At 35.2% G+C, this 17093-nt stretch overlaps 2 protein-coding genes across 3 annotated transcripts; one reads left to right on the top strand and one right to left on the bottom strand.

Annotated features, from left to right (window-relative positions):
• Positions 1-5655: 5655 nt before the first annotated feature.
• On the bottom strand, positions 5656-8547 carry LOC107647527 (trifunctional UDP-glucose 4,6-dehydratase/UDP-4-keto-6-deoxy-D-glucose 3,5-epimerase/UDP-4-keto-L-rhamnose-reductase RHM1-like). The gene is made up of 2 exons (XM_016351599.3): positions 7006-8547; positions 5656-6186 (listed from the first exon to the last, which is right to left on the bottom strand). Exons 1-2 carry the CDS (start codon positions 8545-8547, stop codon positions 5743-5745), a joined length of 1986 nt encoding a protein of 661 aa, XP_016207085.1. The 3' UTR covers positions 5656-5742.
• Positions 8548-10361: 1814 nt separating this feature from the next.
• Positions 10362-17065, top strand: LOC148563027 (protein WHAT'S THIS FACTOR 1, chloroplastic-like). 2 transcript variants are annotated; one of them, XM_088491767.1, is made up of 4 exons: positions 10365-10785; positions 11666-11724; positions 13151-13264; positions 15366-17065. In XM_088491767.1, the coding sequence occupies exon 4, from the start codon at positions 15395-15397 to the stop codon at positions 16877-16879; it is 1485 nt and encodes a 494-aa protein (XP_088347893.1). In that variant the 5' UTR covers positions 10365-10785; positions 11666-11724; positions 13151-13264; positions 15366-15394; the 3' UTR covers positions 16880-17065. The 2 variants fall into 2 exon arrangements, with proteins under 2 accessions (XP_088347892.1, XP_088347893.1); XM_088491766.1 differs by lacking the exon at positions 11666-11724 and having other exon boundaries at positions 10362-10785; positions 13155-13264.
• Positions 17066-17093: the final 28 nt, after the last annotated feature.

Raw genomic sequence — 17093 nt, 5'->3', positions numbered from 1 at the left:
GGGATCTAACTCTTGTTTAACCAACAATTAATTAGCCTACAAAATAGCAGGTGAATAAATATTAAAGAGGAAAGAGAAATTTAAAGAAACAGAAGAATATTGGATTTTTTGGATTAAAAAAAAAGTTAATGATTAAATTAGTTTCTAAAAAATGAATTATTTTTTAAATTTGTTCTTAAAATAAAAGATTTTATCAATTAAATTAGACATTCAAAAATTATAAATTAATTACGTTTATCCTTTCATCATTTCATTAATAAGTTTATTAACTATTAATGATGTGAAACTTTGACTAACACTATACATAATAATTAACACGTATATATGTATAAAAATTTATCAATTTAATCTTTAAAAATTAAGATTTATATAATTGAAAAAAAAAGAATTAAATTAATAAATTTTTATAAACATATCAGCGTTTAATTAGATATGTCAATATCATGTATGTTGTCCGACATCATCAATTATTAATAAAGTGATGGAAAAATTAAATGTGATTAATTTGTAATTATAAAAGACTAATTTAATTGATAATTTGTTTAGGAACAAAATTAAATAACGATTCGTTTTACAAGGAATAATTTAACCTGTTAGAAAAAGCTGGTTTTTGTTCAAGGTCAGGATTTACCCGAACAGTTTATTGATAATGGTAGGGAACCTCTACTACCGTGGATATATATGGTCGGCAAGTTTTAAAACGACGTGAAAGTGGTACTTATAAAGACATTTTTGTTAGAGAATTATTAGCATGAGACGAATTAGTATCGTCTATATTTATATAGTATATCTGTATATTAATTGTAGGATTCTATACCTTTATTATTCTGATTCATTTAGCACCTATAAATACCCCTTATATATTGTACCTTCCAACATACTGAATAATACACTCTTCAAATTACTCTCTCAGTCTCTTGTTTCTAACATGGTATCAAGAGCCTAAAAGTGTTTTTTTTTCCAATGAACATTTGTTCATAGCATCCTTATTTTTCTCTTCCGACAGTGCTTCTTTGTTCTGGTTTTTCGTTCTGTTTCCGACGCTTTGGTTCGTCACCTCCGCTATCATTGTGTTCGTCTCTCCGTCAAGATTTCAACGCCATCAGAATCATCGCCTGAGTCCATCGGACGCGCCGTCACGCACCGCCGGAACCTCCCTGCCCACCTTCATTCTTCCTCAACCCAGATGCTTCAGTAGCCATTGGATCTTGCTGCTGATCAGACGATCCTGGAGCGCCCACGTGTCACGCCGCCAGCTTCTCCTGCGACCCGCGCACCCGCGATTGACCCGACCCGTCCCACTGGCTGACCCGCTCGCCACCTCACCGCCAGCCTGTCCTCTCCGTCCTCTCACGGGCTGCCACGTGTCACCGTTCTGCTGACGTGGCACTGACGTCCCTGCTGACGTGGCGTTGATGTGGCATACAAGCGGGACCCTCCCTAAGATTTTTTGGTGAGCTCTTTCCGATTCTGCACTCCGATTTCTCATTTTCTGCTCTGAAATTGCCGTTTTCTCTCCTCTCTTTGATCTTTGTGACCACTATCATGGAAAAGCCAGATGTTTTTGCTGTCACCGACAGAAAGGATAAATTCTGTCGAAACTGTAACCATTCTGGGCACCTCTTCCCCGACTGTCCTTCTGTTGAATGTCGCACATGCCACCAGACAGGTCATATTAGCTACCATTGTCCACAGCTGTTCTGCCGTTACTGCAAGCTCTCGGGACATTTAATTACTGCCTGTCCTACTCGTCCACCACGTCCTGATCCACTCAACTCGTCTCCTGTTTCTCTATCTGATATTGCATCTCTCCTTCAGCGTCTTCTCTCTGTTTCTAGTAATACCCCTGCCTCTTTATCGACCCCTCCAGGTAATTCTAAATGGTACTTTGACTCGGGTTGCTTTAATCACATGTCTCCATTGCGTAATATTTTCTCGTCCATGTCTACCACCACAAATGGACCTTCTGTCAATACTACAAATGGCTCCCTCTTGCACGCAACACACAATGGTTCTATATCCCAGTCAACTCTTAATCTTCCTGATACTTATTATATTCCCAAATTAAACTTCAATCTTATTTCTGTTGGTCAACTTGTTGATCTGGGTTTTGAAGTCACTTTTTCCGTTTCTGATTGTCGTGTACAGGATCCTCAGACGGGACAAATCATCGGGACTGGACGTAAGGTCGGACGGTTGTTTGAACTCGAGAATCTTCATATTCCTCCTGTACCAAATCTCTGTGCTGCTTCTTCTCCCTCTACCCTTCACTTATGGCATCAACGTCTTGCCCACACCTCCTTAGGAAAACTGTGTCCTCTTGTGTCTCAGGGTGTTTTAGGTCAGGTTCCAAATGAATCTTTTGATTACATTTCTTGCCAAACTGCCAAACAACCTGCTTTATCTTTTTACAATAATTCATCTCTTGCTTGCTCTCCTTTTGATCTCATTCACTCTGATGTTTGGGGCCCCGCTCCCACTGCCTCTATGGGCGGAACTCGATACTTTGTCGTTTTCATTGATGATTATTCCCGTTTTACTTGGGTTTATTTGATGACTAATCGCCATGAGTTACCTCAGATCTATATCAACTTTGCTACTATAATTAAAACTCAGTTTTCCAAGGTCATTAAAGTTTTTCGACGTGATAATGCTATGGAATACCGTGATTCCAAACTCTTAGCCTTTCTTGCAGAACAGGGTACTTTGTCTGAGTTTTTTTGTCCTGGTATGTCTCAACAAAATGGTAGAGCTGAACGCAAACACCGTCACATTCTTGACTCCGTCCGTGCAATGCTCCTTTCTTCTTCGTGTCCTGAGCGTACTTGGGGTGAAGCTGTTCTTACTGTTGTTCATGTTATCAATAGACTCCCTTCTTCTGTTCTTGGTAATGTTACTCCCTTTGAGCGTCTCTATCATACCCCCCAGATTATAGTTCTCTTCGAGTTTTTAGTTGTGTATGCTTTGTTCTTCTTCAGCCTCATGAACATAGTAAATTTGAACCTCGGGCTCGTATGTGTTGTTTCCTTGGTTATGGCACTGAACACAAGGGTTATCGTTGTTGGGATCCTCTCTCTAAACGTATTCGTATATCTCGTCATGTTGTCTTCTGGGAGCACCACATGTTTTCTCGGTTCTCATCCTTTGAGTCTATTCCTACTACTCAGTCACCTTTGTTTACTAACCCCAATGTTGATCTTTTTCCTAGTGATGATTCTCCATATTCTATCTCGAGTGACCCTCCACAGTCTCATGTTCTTCCGCCTTTTCCATCTCCCGATGATTCCAGACCGGACGATGATCCTGCTCCTACCGTCATGCCTCCTCCTCCTGCTCGTTCTTCTAGGGTAAGGAATCCACCTCCTCATCTTATTGATTATCATTGCTTTTCTACTATCATTCATCAACATGAACCTAAGTCATTCAGAGAAGCCTCTTCAAACCCGAATTGGCAACAAGCAATGCAGGAAGAAATACAGGCACTTGAAAAAGCACACACTTGGGATTTGGTTGATCCTCCTTCTGATCAGGAAGTTGTGGGCAGTAGATGGGTATACAAGATCAAGACTCACTCTGATGGCTCTATTGACCTTTATAAGGCCCGCTTGGTTGCTCAAGATTGTACGCAAGAGTATGGTATTGATTATGAAGAGACTTTTGCTCCTGTCGCTCATCTTACGTCTGTGAAAGCTCTTCTTGCCATTGCCGCGGTTAAAAAATGGTCTCTCAGTCAGATGGATGTGAAGAATGCATTTCTTAATGGGAATTTGAAAAAAAAAGTCTATATGAAACCACCTCCGGGATATCCTTGTCCTTCTAATAAGGTTTGTCTCCTTCGCAAGGCACTTTATGGACTTAAGCAAGCTCCTCATGAATGGTTTGACAAGTTCAGTACTACCATATGCAGTCTTGGTTTTACTTCTAGCCCTCATGAGAATGCCCTCTTCATTCGTAAAAGCGAACGTGGAGTTGTTCTTCTACTTTTGTATGTTAATGATATGATCATTACTGGGGATGATGTTGATGGTATCTCTAATCTCAAGGCCTCACTTCACCATACCTTTGAGATGAAAGATCTTGGTTCTCTCAGCTATTTTCTTGGTCTCGAGGTCATCTCCACCGATGATGGCATCTATCTCTCTCAGGCTAAGTATGCTTCAAATCTTCTTGCTCGCGCTGGGATTACAGATAGTCGCACTGAGTCTACTCCTCTTGAGCTTAATGTTCGATTTACCCCTATGGATGGCACTGTTTTGGATAATCCGACTCTCTATCGACAGTTAGTTGGTGGTCTCGTCTACTTGACTGTCACCCGGCCAGACATCGCCTATCCAGTTCATGTACTTAGCCAGTTCTTGTCAGCTCCTCGTACTACTCACTATGCGGCGGTTCTTCGCATTCTTCGCTACATCAAAGGCACTCTATTTCATGGCCTTTATTTTTCTGCCCATTCCTCTTTGTCTCTTCAGGCTTACTCCGATGCTGATTGGGCTGATGATCCCACTGATTGTCGTTCTACTACTAGTTACTGTTTGTTTCTTGGCGACGCTCTCATTTCTTGGCGTGCTAAGAAGCAAACGTTCACTTCTCAGTCAAGTACAGAAGCTGAGTATCGTGCCCTCGCTGACACCACTGCTGAAGTTATCTCGGTTCGTTGGCTTCTCAAAGATCTGGGTGCTCCTCAGTCGTCCCCTACTGATGTTTTTTGTGATAACTGCAGTGCTATTCAGATTGCCCATAATGATGTGTTTCATGAACGCACCAAACATATTGAGATTGATTGTCACTTTGTTCGGCAACATATCCTTATTGATGCTGTTCGTCTCATTGCTGTTAGAACACTATATCAAACTGTTGATATCTTCACGAAAGCTCATCACCCGACTCGTTTCCGGACTTTGTTATCCAAACTCAAGTTGGTATCCTTAACTCCCACTTGAGTTTGAGGGGGGATGCATGTTAGAGAATCATTAGTATCAATTTAGACCAATTAGTATCGTCTATATTTATATAGTATATCTGTATATTAATTGTAGGATTCTATGCCTTTATTATTCTGATTCATTTAACACCTATAAATACCCCTTGTATATTGTACCTTTCAACATACTAAATAATACACTCTTCAGATTACTTTCTCAGTCTCTTGTTTCTAACAATTTCGACACACAAGTAAAAAAGTAATTGAGATAGAAAATTAGAATTCTTGAATAAAAGTAATCATATTCGGAGAAGTGCGGATCTCCCTTTTTATGGAGTTGTTAGCCTTATCTTTTTGGCTAAACTCGTAAGTCATGCCCGGAATAATTTTCAATTTTTTTTAATACTAAATATAAAATTAGTAAAGATGATATGTGCCTTATACTCTAATTAAAAAGTCTTATTTAGCAAAAGTTATTTTAATATATATATATATATATATATATATATATATATATATCACCAAACTCTTTCTTTATTTTCGTTATATCTCAAACTTACATATCTAACATAATAAATAAAGTTAAGTAATTAATAATTTTCTTAGCGTTAAAAGCTAGACAAACCATATTTAACTACTAAACATTTGTAAATCCATCAAATATAAAAACAACGACACTATAAATTACAAATGAATTGTGATTAAATGTTTGAATTGCCATGTCCAAATCTCCAAATTAAAAAAAATGGAAAAAAAAAGTCTCATCATGTTTCATATATATAAAGAGTACAAAATCTGTGTCTAATAAAGTCCTGAATTAATTAAGTTTTCTTGTTGGGCTCAAAGACATACTTGATAATGGAATCTCTGATGTTCAGCATGTCTGGGAACTCTTTCTTGAGCTTGGAGGCATCCATTTCATTGTTACTCCTGGGAGCAACAATAACCTTTGCTTGTTCTTCCAAATTAAAATTTTGCCACTTGAATTTTGGATCAATATAGTCCCTGTACAATTCTAATATTTGATTGTGGCTTATGACCCCAGGATTGGTGAAGTTCCATATCCCTTTTAAGTTCCTCTTAGCCATCTCAATGGATATAGGTAACAACTCATCTAGCACGGTCATGCTGTTAGGTATATCTACCACCTTGTTGTAACGAGAAATCTTGGTAATGAAATTTCTAGGATTGCTAAGATCTGATGATATTGGCATTCTAACTCTCAGTGTGCAAACGTTCTCATAATTTTTCAACAGATCCTCCACCTATAAATATATATTTTTCATATTATTAATTAAATGTCATAATCAGCATATTAAAAGAAGGAAAATGATTTTTTGGAAAGTTTACTTTTCTTGATTCAGATACAAGGCAAAAATAAGAAAAAAAGTGTTGTCCACTTAATAAGCATTTTTCTTTAAGAATGTTGATGGTATATATTCAGTGTTCACTTTATTATATTCTTTCACATTTGAGGTATATTCTAGTTCTATCTCTAATATTTTATTAATTTTATTTTTAACATTTTAAAATTATTTCATTTTGTATTACACATTAACAAAAGACCAAATAGCTAGCGCCCGAGAAATTTAGGACTTATTTAGTTTAAAGAATGTGAAATTTAAATACAATTATTTTTATGTGAATTTGATTGATAATTAAAAATTATTTGATAATTTAATATATTTAACTAAATTATTATCTAATAATCATTAATTATAAACTTCACATAAAAATAATTAACTGCATATGAGTTTTAATCAAAAAAATATTTTCTTATTTTCATTTTAAAAGGATTTTAGATGATGTTCTGATTATTTTATCTCAAATATTTAGATGTGATTGGAATGTGATAAATGCTTCATTTTTTTTTCATAATATTTTTGTCCATTGAAATTACATCTAAATATTTGAGATAAAATTGGAATGTGACACAATACAAACCTTAAATTCCTCCATTGTTAACTACTTGGGTAAATTGAAACAATTTTAAATATCAAAGATAAATTAGAATAATTAAAACATGAAGAACATATTTGGACTCCACTCAGAATAAACTGAAATGAAAAGTTTAGAGACATTACCATGGCCTTAGTCTTGGAATAGAAGGAACCAATGAAATTTGGCTTGTCCTCCTCCTTGAAGCCAATGCCTGAACCAAGAGGATGGTCTTTGTCATACTCAAATATACAACCAGTTGCAAAATTCATCATATACAATCCTTTTTCATTACAAACATCAGCCAAATTTAATGTCCCAACAACATTAGTCCTTATTGTCTCAACTTTATGTGATTCACACCAATCAACATTTGGCCTTCCAGTCACTCCAGCTGCATTTAACACATGTGTTGGCTTTACCCTACTTATATCCTCCATTAATGACTTTTTATCTTCTAATCTTCCCTTTCCATACTCCCATTGGATTCTTTCTTCATCACAAAGCTTCCCTAGCAACCCTCCAATCCAACCCGTCTTCCCATATATCAAAAATTTCACAAATGTTTTATTTCGTCCTACTTCAGTAAATGACCTTCCTAGCCTTGAGTATCCACATTGAAACGACCATTGAGCTTCGTCAGCCAGATTGGTGGCTGAGAAGCGCGGATGCGGATTCAGGGCATTCGACACGTCTCCCCACCAATCCGGATTCTTTTTGTACCAATCAATTGTCAACTTTAGTCCTTCTTCCCAAGGAGTTCTTTCCTCCCATCCTAGATTCTTGAGCTTTTGATCATCTAGGAAATATCTCTTATCATTAAATGGCCTATCTTGAACAAACTCAATAACATCCTTTGAATTTATGTTGAAAAGCTTGCAAATATGCTCTGCCACATCTAATACACTTCTCTCTTTCTTGGTGCCAATGTTATAGACTTGGCCAATCATTCCTTTGTGGAGAATAACATCAAACGCTTCAGCTACATCGCCGCAATAAAGGTAGCTCCTAACATTGGATCCGTCGCCGTGGATGGGAAGCTTTTGTCCCTTCATCGCCCTAAGGACGAATTTAGGGACAAGCTTCTCAGGATATTGGTTTGGACCGTACACATTGTTTCCTCTAGTAGTTATTGTAGAAAGATTGTAAGATCTATGATAAGCCATTACCAACATCTCGGCGCCTGCTTTCGTGGCGGAATAAGGATTGGTTGGAAGAAGTTGGGAGGCTTCATGGTTTCCGATGTCAGTCTCGGAATCCGTCTCGCCGTAAACTTCGTCCGTGCTTACGTGGATGAACCTTTTAATGCAATTTGTTACTCTACATGCTTCTAGAAGAACATGGGTGCCATAGATATTGTTATAGGTGAATTCCATGGAGTTTCCAAATGAATTGTCCACATGGGTTTGTGCTGCAAAGTGCATGATTGTGTCTATTTCCTCTTCTATCAAGAGATGATTCACCATGTCTGAGCTAGCTATGTCACCCTTGATGAACTTGAAGTTAGGTGATGAAGTACAACATTGTAGATTCTTGATGTTAGAACAATAATCTAGCTTATCAAGTGCTACAATCTTGTAGCTAGGGTACTTGTTGATTAGCCTAGTGGTGACATGAGAGGCTATGAAACCAGCTGCACCAGTTATGAGGATGTTCTTTGGTACGTATGAACTTGCTTGCTTTGACATCTTTAATCTTCTTTAGTACAATTTGTTATGCATGCACCGTTTTCTAACTAACTAACAAAATATAAAACAGAAAATAATGAATCTCAGAAGGTAAAATACTAAGGTGGAAACTTAGGTGCAGTCGACTTCACGTGAAGTTGATACCTTAGAGCCGTTAGATGATTTGACTGATTTGATTAAATTTTCATTTAATGGCTTTCGAGTATTAACTTCACCTGAGTTTTCACCAAATACTAATGTTTATGATATAATAATTTTAAAGAAATTCTATAATTACTGTACTTATAGCAGTTATAATTAAATATTACCTATGTTAAGTTTACAATTTTTTACTATTTGATAGTAGTTTTTTTTATCAAATTAAAAAGAGCTTTTACGTAGTAAAAAAATATTATTTTAATTTTAATAATATTTTTTAAATATTGTGAAAATTATATAATTATTATAATTACTGTAATAATAATCATCATAAAATACACCTTTTGTACGAACATAAAATAGATCAAAATCGTGACAAAAAAACTTACAAATTAAAATTTTAAACACAAAACATGTCCACAACAAGGACTAGTGTTCATCAAGTTATTTCACTAAAGGAAGTCATAATTTGAGCATTATCATAACAAATCAAGTAAATCAAATTTGATAATAAGAACAATAAGAAAAATATTGTTTTCATGAATTTTGATGGATTGAGGAAGAAACACAAATTGAAAGGCATTTTACTTACAGGGAACGCTGTGATTCGGTCATGAGATTGTTAAGAGAAATGGCATCAATGATTACTTTGTGATGATGATAGCTATAGAAAGAAGTGAGTAATGTATGTTGGAGATTTACAATGTGGTGTTCTACTAGGGGCTATAACTTACAAACGTGGACTTTGATCCGAGAATTGTTTTAAATGCTTAATTTGGTATTTAATGTGATAATCTCTCACTTGATTTGACCTCCATAACCTTAATTGTAGGATTTTACTAGGACGATTATCCCAAGGGACTTGAAAAGAAATGCTTCTCTTGGAACTCTTCTTATAAAAACGCTAATAGACTTCAACCTCATCCATTCGTTGATGTATGTGGTTACCAAAAAATACAAATATGTAAAGATATAATTAAAGTCTATTAGTACCAAGAGAGATTTTTGATTATATAGGATATAGGAATACATATTTGGTTTTTGACTATTCTACTATATATGTGTGAAACATCTTGTTATTTCGATAACCAATTATCTTATCAAGAAAAAAAAAAGTTGTAAAGTAACATATACAAATATATATAACTAATTTTAGAAAAAAAGATAAATAGGTCTTAACTTTTTTTTCGTAGACATTTTCGTTTTTAACTATTGAAAAATACTTTTAAATCCATGACCTTCACAAAATTTGGACGGATCAGTCTCTCCGTCCAAATACCTCCGTCAATGACTGATCTGTCCAAATGTCTCCGTTAAGGACTGATCCGTCCAAATTTTGTGAAGGCCATAGACTTAAAAGTATTTTTCAATGGTCAGGAATGAAAATATCCGTAAGACAAAAGGTCAGAGACTTATTTGTCTTTTTTTCCTAATTTTAGTACCAAGAGAGATTTTTAAAATTCGATATATAAGAAACGCATATTCTATCTCTATGTATGTAAATATAAGAGTAAATATAGTCACCAAAAAATATAAGAGTAAATATATTTGTATACCAAAGTCTTTAAATCATCCAAAATAACATAACATCAATAACTATAATTTTTAAATAAGTTTTTATATGAACATTGAATATTAGACGTTATTAACTTATTTTTACAAAGAACTAAAAGATCATACAAAGAAAAAAGAACCCAAATTAATCCCAGCGAAGGATTCTCACTCCAACCCATTATCTCACTCTCTCATTCTAAATAGATATGAAAGTAGCCAAAAAGCTTAGGAGCTCGACACAGCACCTCAATCTTCTCACTTTCACAAAGTTGCTGTCGCTGACACCGCAGGGTCGTCGGCTCCTCTGCGTCTATCAGCTCCTACGCCTTCACTGATGTCGCATCGTCTGTACCTCTGTCCGTGCGCCTTCACTGCGTCTACCAGCAGACCAGCTCCTGTGCCTTAACTGCGTCTCGTTGCTTATGTGCGTCTCTCGTGGTCGTCGTCGCCTCCTCATCTGGCGTTGCCGCCTCCCCCTCGCCAGTCTCTGTTTCACGTTGCTTGGTCTCCCTCTTCTCTGCCCATATTCTGTCTTCACATCATCAGGTAATTTTTTTTATTTTTTTTAAGTTATTCAGTTAAATTACTGGATTATAATCTGTTTAACTGATTAATTGATTAACTGATTGAGTTGATTCTTGATTGTTATTGATTATAATTTGTTGATTCTTGGCAAATTATTCAAATTTTGTTGTTACAATGTAATATATGTAGGTTTAGTGGATGATTGATATTTTTTTTTCTTTCTGATTATTGGTATTTAGTGTTGATTTGTTGTTGTTTTAATATCAATATGGTCAATTGAGCTGCGGTTTTTATATTGTTGGTGCTGTTTTTTATATTATTGTGTGAATTTATATTGTTGGATATTGGATAGGTTTTATGAATTGAGTTGTAGTGGATAGGGATGGCAATGGGGCGGGTAGGGAACAGGTTTTTGTTCTACCCGGTCATGTCCCGCCCCGCCCAACAATAACCCACATCGAACTTGTACTGCTTCTGTCCGCGAGTAGTAAAAAGTTAAACAGGTCCCCACTTTACCCATTTTGTTTCATTCCGCTCCTATAATTATTCAAATCTAACAAATAAAATTAAATTTTAAATTTTATATAACCATCATTACATACATAACATAAATTAAAATAAAAATTTAAATATATATATATATATATATATATATATACCAGGGTGGATAGGAACGGGTTTAACCTAAACCTGACCCAATCCCGCTCAAGAATCCGTCCTGTAAAAGATCCGTCCTGGTGCGGGGGCGATAATTACCCGTCCTGAGTGGGTAGGGACGGAGTGGGTACCCACGAATTCGGGTAGTATTACCATCCCTAGTAGTGAATATGTTTTGTGAATTTATATTCTTCTTCATATTTATTCTATTGCATAATCTGTGATGGCTTAGTTTTATTTGCAGAGATTTAAACTAGGAGTATTTGGCACTTCTCAAATTCTAAGCTTTTTGTCTAATTAAAGGTTCAAACTTTTGAAACTCTATTGCTTTTTTCTATCCCTTTTATATGCACCACATGACTTTGACAAATAATAGTTTCGCAAAGGTTATGAAAATCAGATCGAATTGATCGGATTAATCAAAAACGGATCTTTTGACTGATTCGGTTGATCTCTGTCTTTAAAAAACCAATAAAAAACGGCTGAACTGGTAGTTAATATGTGAATCCAATGAATTGGTCCGGTTTTTTGAAGGCTTGGTTCACTGCCCAGAAACAAAAAGAAAAAAAAAAGAAGAAAACCAGACGGGCAGACACAAAAGGCTCCCTCTCCCTTCACTCTCACAATTCACAAAACCTAAACCCTATTAGAGACAACTCAGACAAGAGCAGCCCCCACCAACAGCTACCACTCACCCTTGTTAGAGATATAACCATTAGTGTTACCTTCTCCTATCAGTTTAAGCTTTTGAGATGAGTGGTTTCATAATATGGTATCAGCCAAAAGAGAGGCTCTTGCTTGAGGGGGAATGTTAGAGATGCTGATGTGTTTTTAGTTTAGTTTGGATTCAGAAGTTAGAATCCGTTGCTGATTAATGGATTAGAATTCAAACTAAATATAATTATATGCTTTGGCTCTCTTATATTCAACATGTTTAAAAATTCGTAATTGAATTGAACTTTGTTTTGTGTTAGGATTATATAATTCTTGGTTTGAGGATCTCCACTATTCAGTTTACGTGAGATGGAAGTAATATTCTTATTTTTGATTATTTGATTATTAGGTTAGAAGTTATTGTTGAATATTTTTTATTCTGATTTTTTGTTGTTGATGTGATGACACATTAGTATTATTGCTAATTATTTGATATGGACTATGCTACGTGTACACTAAAATCAGCCACCAGTATAAAATACATGCTGGAATACAAATACACATTGAAAATAAATTAAATTACACATGTATTTATACACAAATACATTGGTGGCTGATTTTAGTGGTTGATTTTGGTGTACGAATAGCATTTTTGAACTTAGAAATTTATTATTTTGTAAATTTTTAATAATAAAGTATGGATGTTGTGAAACTTTGAAGCTAGTTTAGAAATTATTAAGTTTGAATATCTAAAATTATACATTGAATTTTTAATAATTTTATTGTATATTTAATTAAACTGGTTCAACTATAATTTCACCCCTGTTAGACCATTGAACTATTGAACCAATCACTCGACCGATTTAATGACCGGTTCGGTTCTCACAACCTTGGCATGAAAGACTTATGATAATATGCTTTTGAAAGTTCTAGTTATAATTATCTTTTATGAGAAGTTAAAAAAAAGTAAAAAACGAGTCTCAAATTAGTTATTTTTAGAAATTAAGAGTCTTAACTAATATTATCCTTAAGCTTTAGCTAACTTAATTTTAATTTTATTTGGTTTTACTCGGAGATAGTCATTAGTCTCGGACAAAAAGGAACACACGAAGGAAGGAAGGAAGACAAGCATGGCGCGGAGATGAGAAAGAAGATGTTGCGGTGGTGATACCCAAAGGAGCTTTGCAAGGTTCTTTCTTGTTCACTTCCATTATTATCTTTTGCATATGATGCTTTGGTCTTCTGAAGTCTTTGGCTTTGCCATTAACTTGTCTGTTTCTAATTCTCCATAATAGTCACCATATAGTTATGAAGTATTTCATGATTATCCACTCTTGTTTGTCGATGGCTCCTCAATTATGAATTTGATTGCTTTGAATTCATTCCTATAGTTCATTTGTTAAAGAATTTATTCCAAACTATAAATTAGGCCACTCTGAGAATCATTTTCGACTATAATTTGCATCACTCCTTTCCTAGTTTTGCATTGACTGGGACATTGGGGATCCTCTTGCAGCACCCAATCATGTGGGAAATATTTTTTTTTTTTTTTTTGCTGTTCTCTTTGATTCTCTTTTTCCTAAACACTTTTCATATTTTGTTCTTTTAAACTCTTCAAATATTAATTCGAAAGAACCTTTTGCTGTTCCATTCTTGTGATTTCCATTCATGCGGCAGCTGCTTTCTGATGCTGTTTCAGACCGTTTAAGAAGATAGTGCTACAACACATTGAAGCTCCGCAATTTGAAACTCTTAAGTCTCGAGTATTCAAGTATGCTAAGTTCATACTAAAAATAAGCTAGCCGTGGAAAATACATGAAATACAAAATACACATAAAAAATGAGTTAAAAATACATGTATTCATACACAAATATATAACAACTGATTTGGTAACTGATATTTATTGCGCACATAGCATTTTTTTGTCAAGTATTTAACATTGATTTTTGTTTGGGATTCTGCTAGCGCTACTCAGATTGAAATGTGAATCATTGAATGATTAGTTCTGCCCTTGTGCTGTATTGTACATTTGTACTCTTTTTTTTTTTTTTTTTTGGATTGAATCATTGAATGATTAGTTAATTTAGTTCTTTGGTTAATCTTGTTAGTCTTTATTAAAATTGGGCTGCTGTTGTATTTTATGATTTTTATATATTGTGATGTGCTGCTGTTTTGTGTTTTTTGACCGAATTGTGCTCAGATTGTGTCTTGATGACTTAATTGTGCTTAGATTGAATGATTAATTGATTATTCATTAGCTATGGCTGCTCTGTTGTGCTGGTGTTTTGTGTTTTGTGACTTTTATATATAGTTATGTGCTACTGGAGAGTGATATGCTGCTATTTTGTGTTTTGTGACTTTGTTGTGCTTAGATTGTGACTGTCTATAATTATGGTTTAGGGTGTTTATTTATAATTTATTTATTATTTTATTATAAAACAGTTTTTCCTGTTGAACCAGTTGGACTAGTAAATCTGTAAATCAGTAACTAAAGTGGTTCGATGACCAGTCCAATTTTCAGAACCTTGATTTTGAGTTCGGTCATTCTTGTGTGTTTGATGTAAAGTTATTTGCATTTTATCTTTTCTTTTTGGTATAGTAGCTATCCTGTTCTTCACTGTCTTGTCACAGTACTTTTTGCTGGTTTGGATTGATGAATTCTTGGTTTTATGTGAGTCTTTCTCTATCTGATGCATTCATGACTAGTATATTACATATATTGATTTTTATCTTCTTGGTAATTATAAGATTCCTAGAAAAGTTGAATGGCCGTAGGATTATTGCATAAGATTTCCACTTCAAATGTCAAATTGAATTTCTAATAGCAAGTTTCTTGAGGCAGTTATGCAAAAACATAATATCATTGGAAAGAAACTAGTCTCTATGTTAATAAGGATTTCTATTTAGAATAGCCCTGAAATGAAAAACTTTATTCTTAATCTGCAGAATTAACAGATTATGCTTTTAGGATATGATTGATTGATTATTCACCAAAGATTTGCCAATGTTATGATCCTTCATGTTATGGTAACTCTGAATTTAAGGAGTGAAGTCCTTACTTTATGCATTTCTAATTTCTGTTGTCAAATCTTTGTTAAGTAGAAATACATTTCATTCTAATTAAGTATTCTATGCCAAATTGTCAAGAAGCCTCTAAGAAGTTCAAGGTTTTAGGAAACCAAGGATCGTTGTGTGTAAATTAGTTCGGTCAAACACTTGGACCTTGGTAGTTTATCTCAGGAAGTTTTTTCTTCTTGGTACTTATTTGATTTTTTTCTCTCATTTTCAGGTTAAGTGTGAGTGGTTGAAACTATAAAAATGGCATTGTGCCTTCCTTGTCAATTCAGTAATAACAAACTAGTCTGTGACTTAGGTTCCAGCTTTCTTCCGGGGACATCTTCTTTGTCCTGTTCCACCTTCAGAAAACAAAAGGAACATACTAATTACCTCAGCAACATCTCGATTTCAATTTGTTGTTCCTCAGTCAAACATGTACGTGACACTGGTCTTGATAGGCGTGTTGTTTTGAAGAATAAAACTCGGTTTGTTCAAAAGCTGAAAACCTTACTTCTTTCTAAACCAAAACATTATCTTCCTCTTCACATTCTCTCTAAATGCCGGTCTTATCTTACTCTTTCTACACCTCACTCCATACTTACCATGATCCATCGGTACCCTTCTATTTTTGAACTCTTCACTATACCATGGCCACCTAAGCCACTCAATGCAACAAAGTTATATCCTCAACTATGTGTTCGTCTAACTCCAGCTGCTGCTGCCCTTGCTGCTGAGGAACTCACTCTTCAATCCTCCATTTCCACCACTTTGGCAACCAAACTCCAGAAGCTTCTTATGTTATCATCTCACCACCGGTTACTCCTATCAAAGTTGGTTCACCTTGCTCCAGATCTTGGTCTTCCTCCTAATTTTAGATCCCGTTTGTGCAATGATTTTCCAGATAAATTCAAGACTGTTGAAACTTCTTATGGCCGTGCACTTGAGCTTGTATCTTGGGACTCAAGCTTGGCAAAGCCATTACTGCCTCCTGCATTTCGTTCTCCTGATTTAATAGTTGATCGGCCTTTAAAGTTCAAACAACTAAGACTTAGAAAAGGGCTTAACATAAAGAGACGTCACCAGAGTTTCCTGCTAAAATTTGAAGAAATTCCGGAATTGTGCCCTTATAGGAACCCTGTTGATTCTTTAGCCAAGGTATCATTGGAAGCAGAAAAGAGATCTTGCTCTGTAGTAAGAGAGGTTCTTGGGATGATGATTGAAAAGAGTACTTTAATAGACCACTTGACCCATTTCAGAAAGGAATTTGGTCTCCCAAACAAGTTGAGAGCAATGATTATAAGACATCCGGAATTGTTTTATGTGAGTTTGAAAGGGCAGAGGCACTCTGTTTTCTTAGTAGAGGGGTTTGGTGAGAAAGGTGAGTTATTGGAGAAGGATGAGATATTGTTCTTACGCAATAAATGGAGGGACTTGGTTAGGGAATCAAAGAGAATGAGACGAGAGGGAAGAAGGGGCAGGATTGACAAGTTTTTTGGTGGTTTCAGTGATACTGATGAAAATAATGAGGATGACAGTGATGTTGAATATGATCACAATTTTGATATTGATAATTTTGAAGATGGTTATGATGATGGTTTTGAGGAAATATTTGAAGACTTGGATTTTGAGGCTAAGCATGATGACCATAGTGGTTTGCTTGCCGAAAATATGAATGGTGAATTTTGGACTGCAGGACATTTTCCTATTCAAACTAGGGTGGATGAAGAACAAGTGCAGCCTTGGTAGGAATATTTAAGTCATAAAAGGCTATGATCCATGGGTTCTATCTTTCATGTACCATATTACGATTGGAAGTACCTGCTTTGTACTTAACTTTTCGCTTTAGTTTTGTACAGTATCATTCACTGTAAAATTATTGATATAATACAAATCAAATCAAAGCAAATCAAATATTGGTTCCAAGCTTTTATACATGGTTTTGTTTCTAATGCCAAAAGTA

Source organism: Arachis ipaensis, chromosome B6 (genome assembly GCF_059453495.1).
Source record: "Arachis ipaensis isolate K30076 ecotype BB chromosome B6, ASM5945349v1, whole genome shotgun sequence".
NCBI classification, from domain to species: Eukaryota; Viridiplantae; Streptophyta; class Magnoliopsida; order Fabales; family Fabaceae; genus Arachis; species Arachis ipaensis.
This window is presented reverse-complemented; position numbering and strand designations above follow the sequence as displayed.

Coding starts and splice junctions, on each gene's coding strand:
- LOC148563027 (XM_088491766.1), top strand. CDS start 15,395: ATGGCATTGTGCCTTCCTTGTCAATTCAGTAATAACAAACTAGTCTGT.
- LOC107647527 (XM_016351599.3), bottom strand. CDS start 8,547: ATGTCAAAGCAAGCAAGTTCATACGTACCAAAGAACATCCTCATAACT. Junction 6,187..7,005: donor ATTCCAAGACTAAGGCCATG/GTAATGTCTCTA, acceptor ATATATTTATAG/GTGGAGGATCTGTTGAAAAA.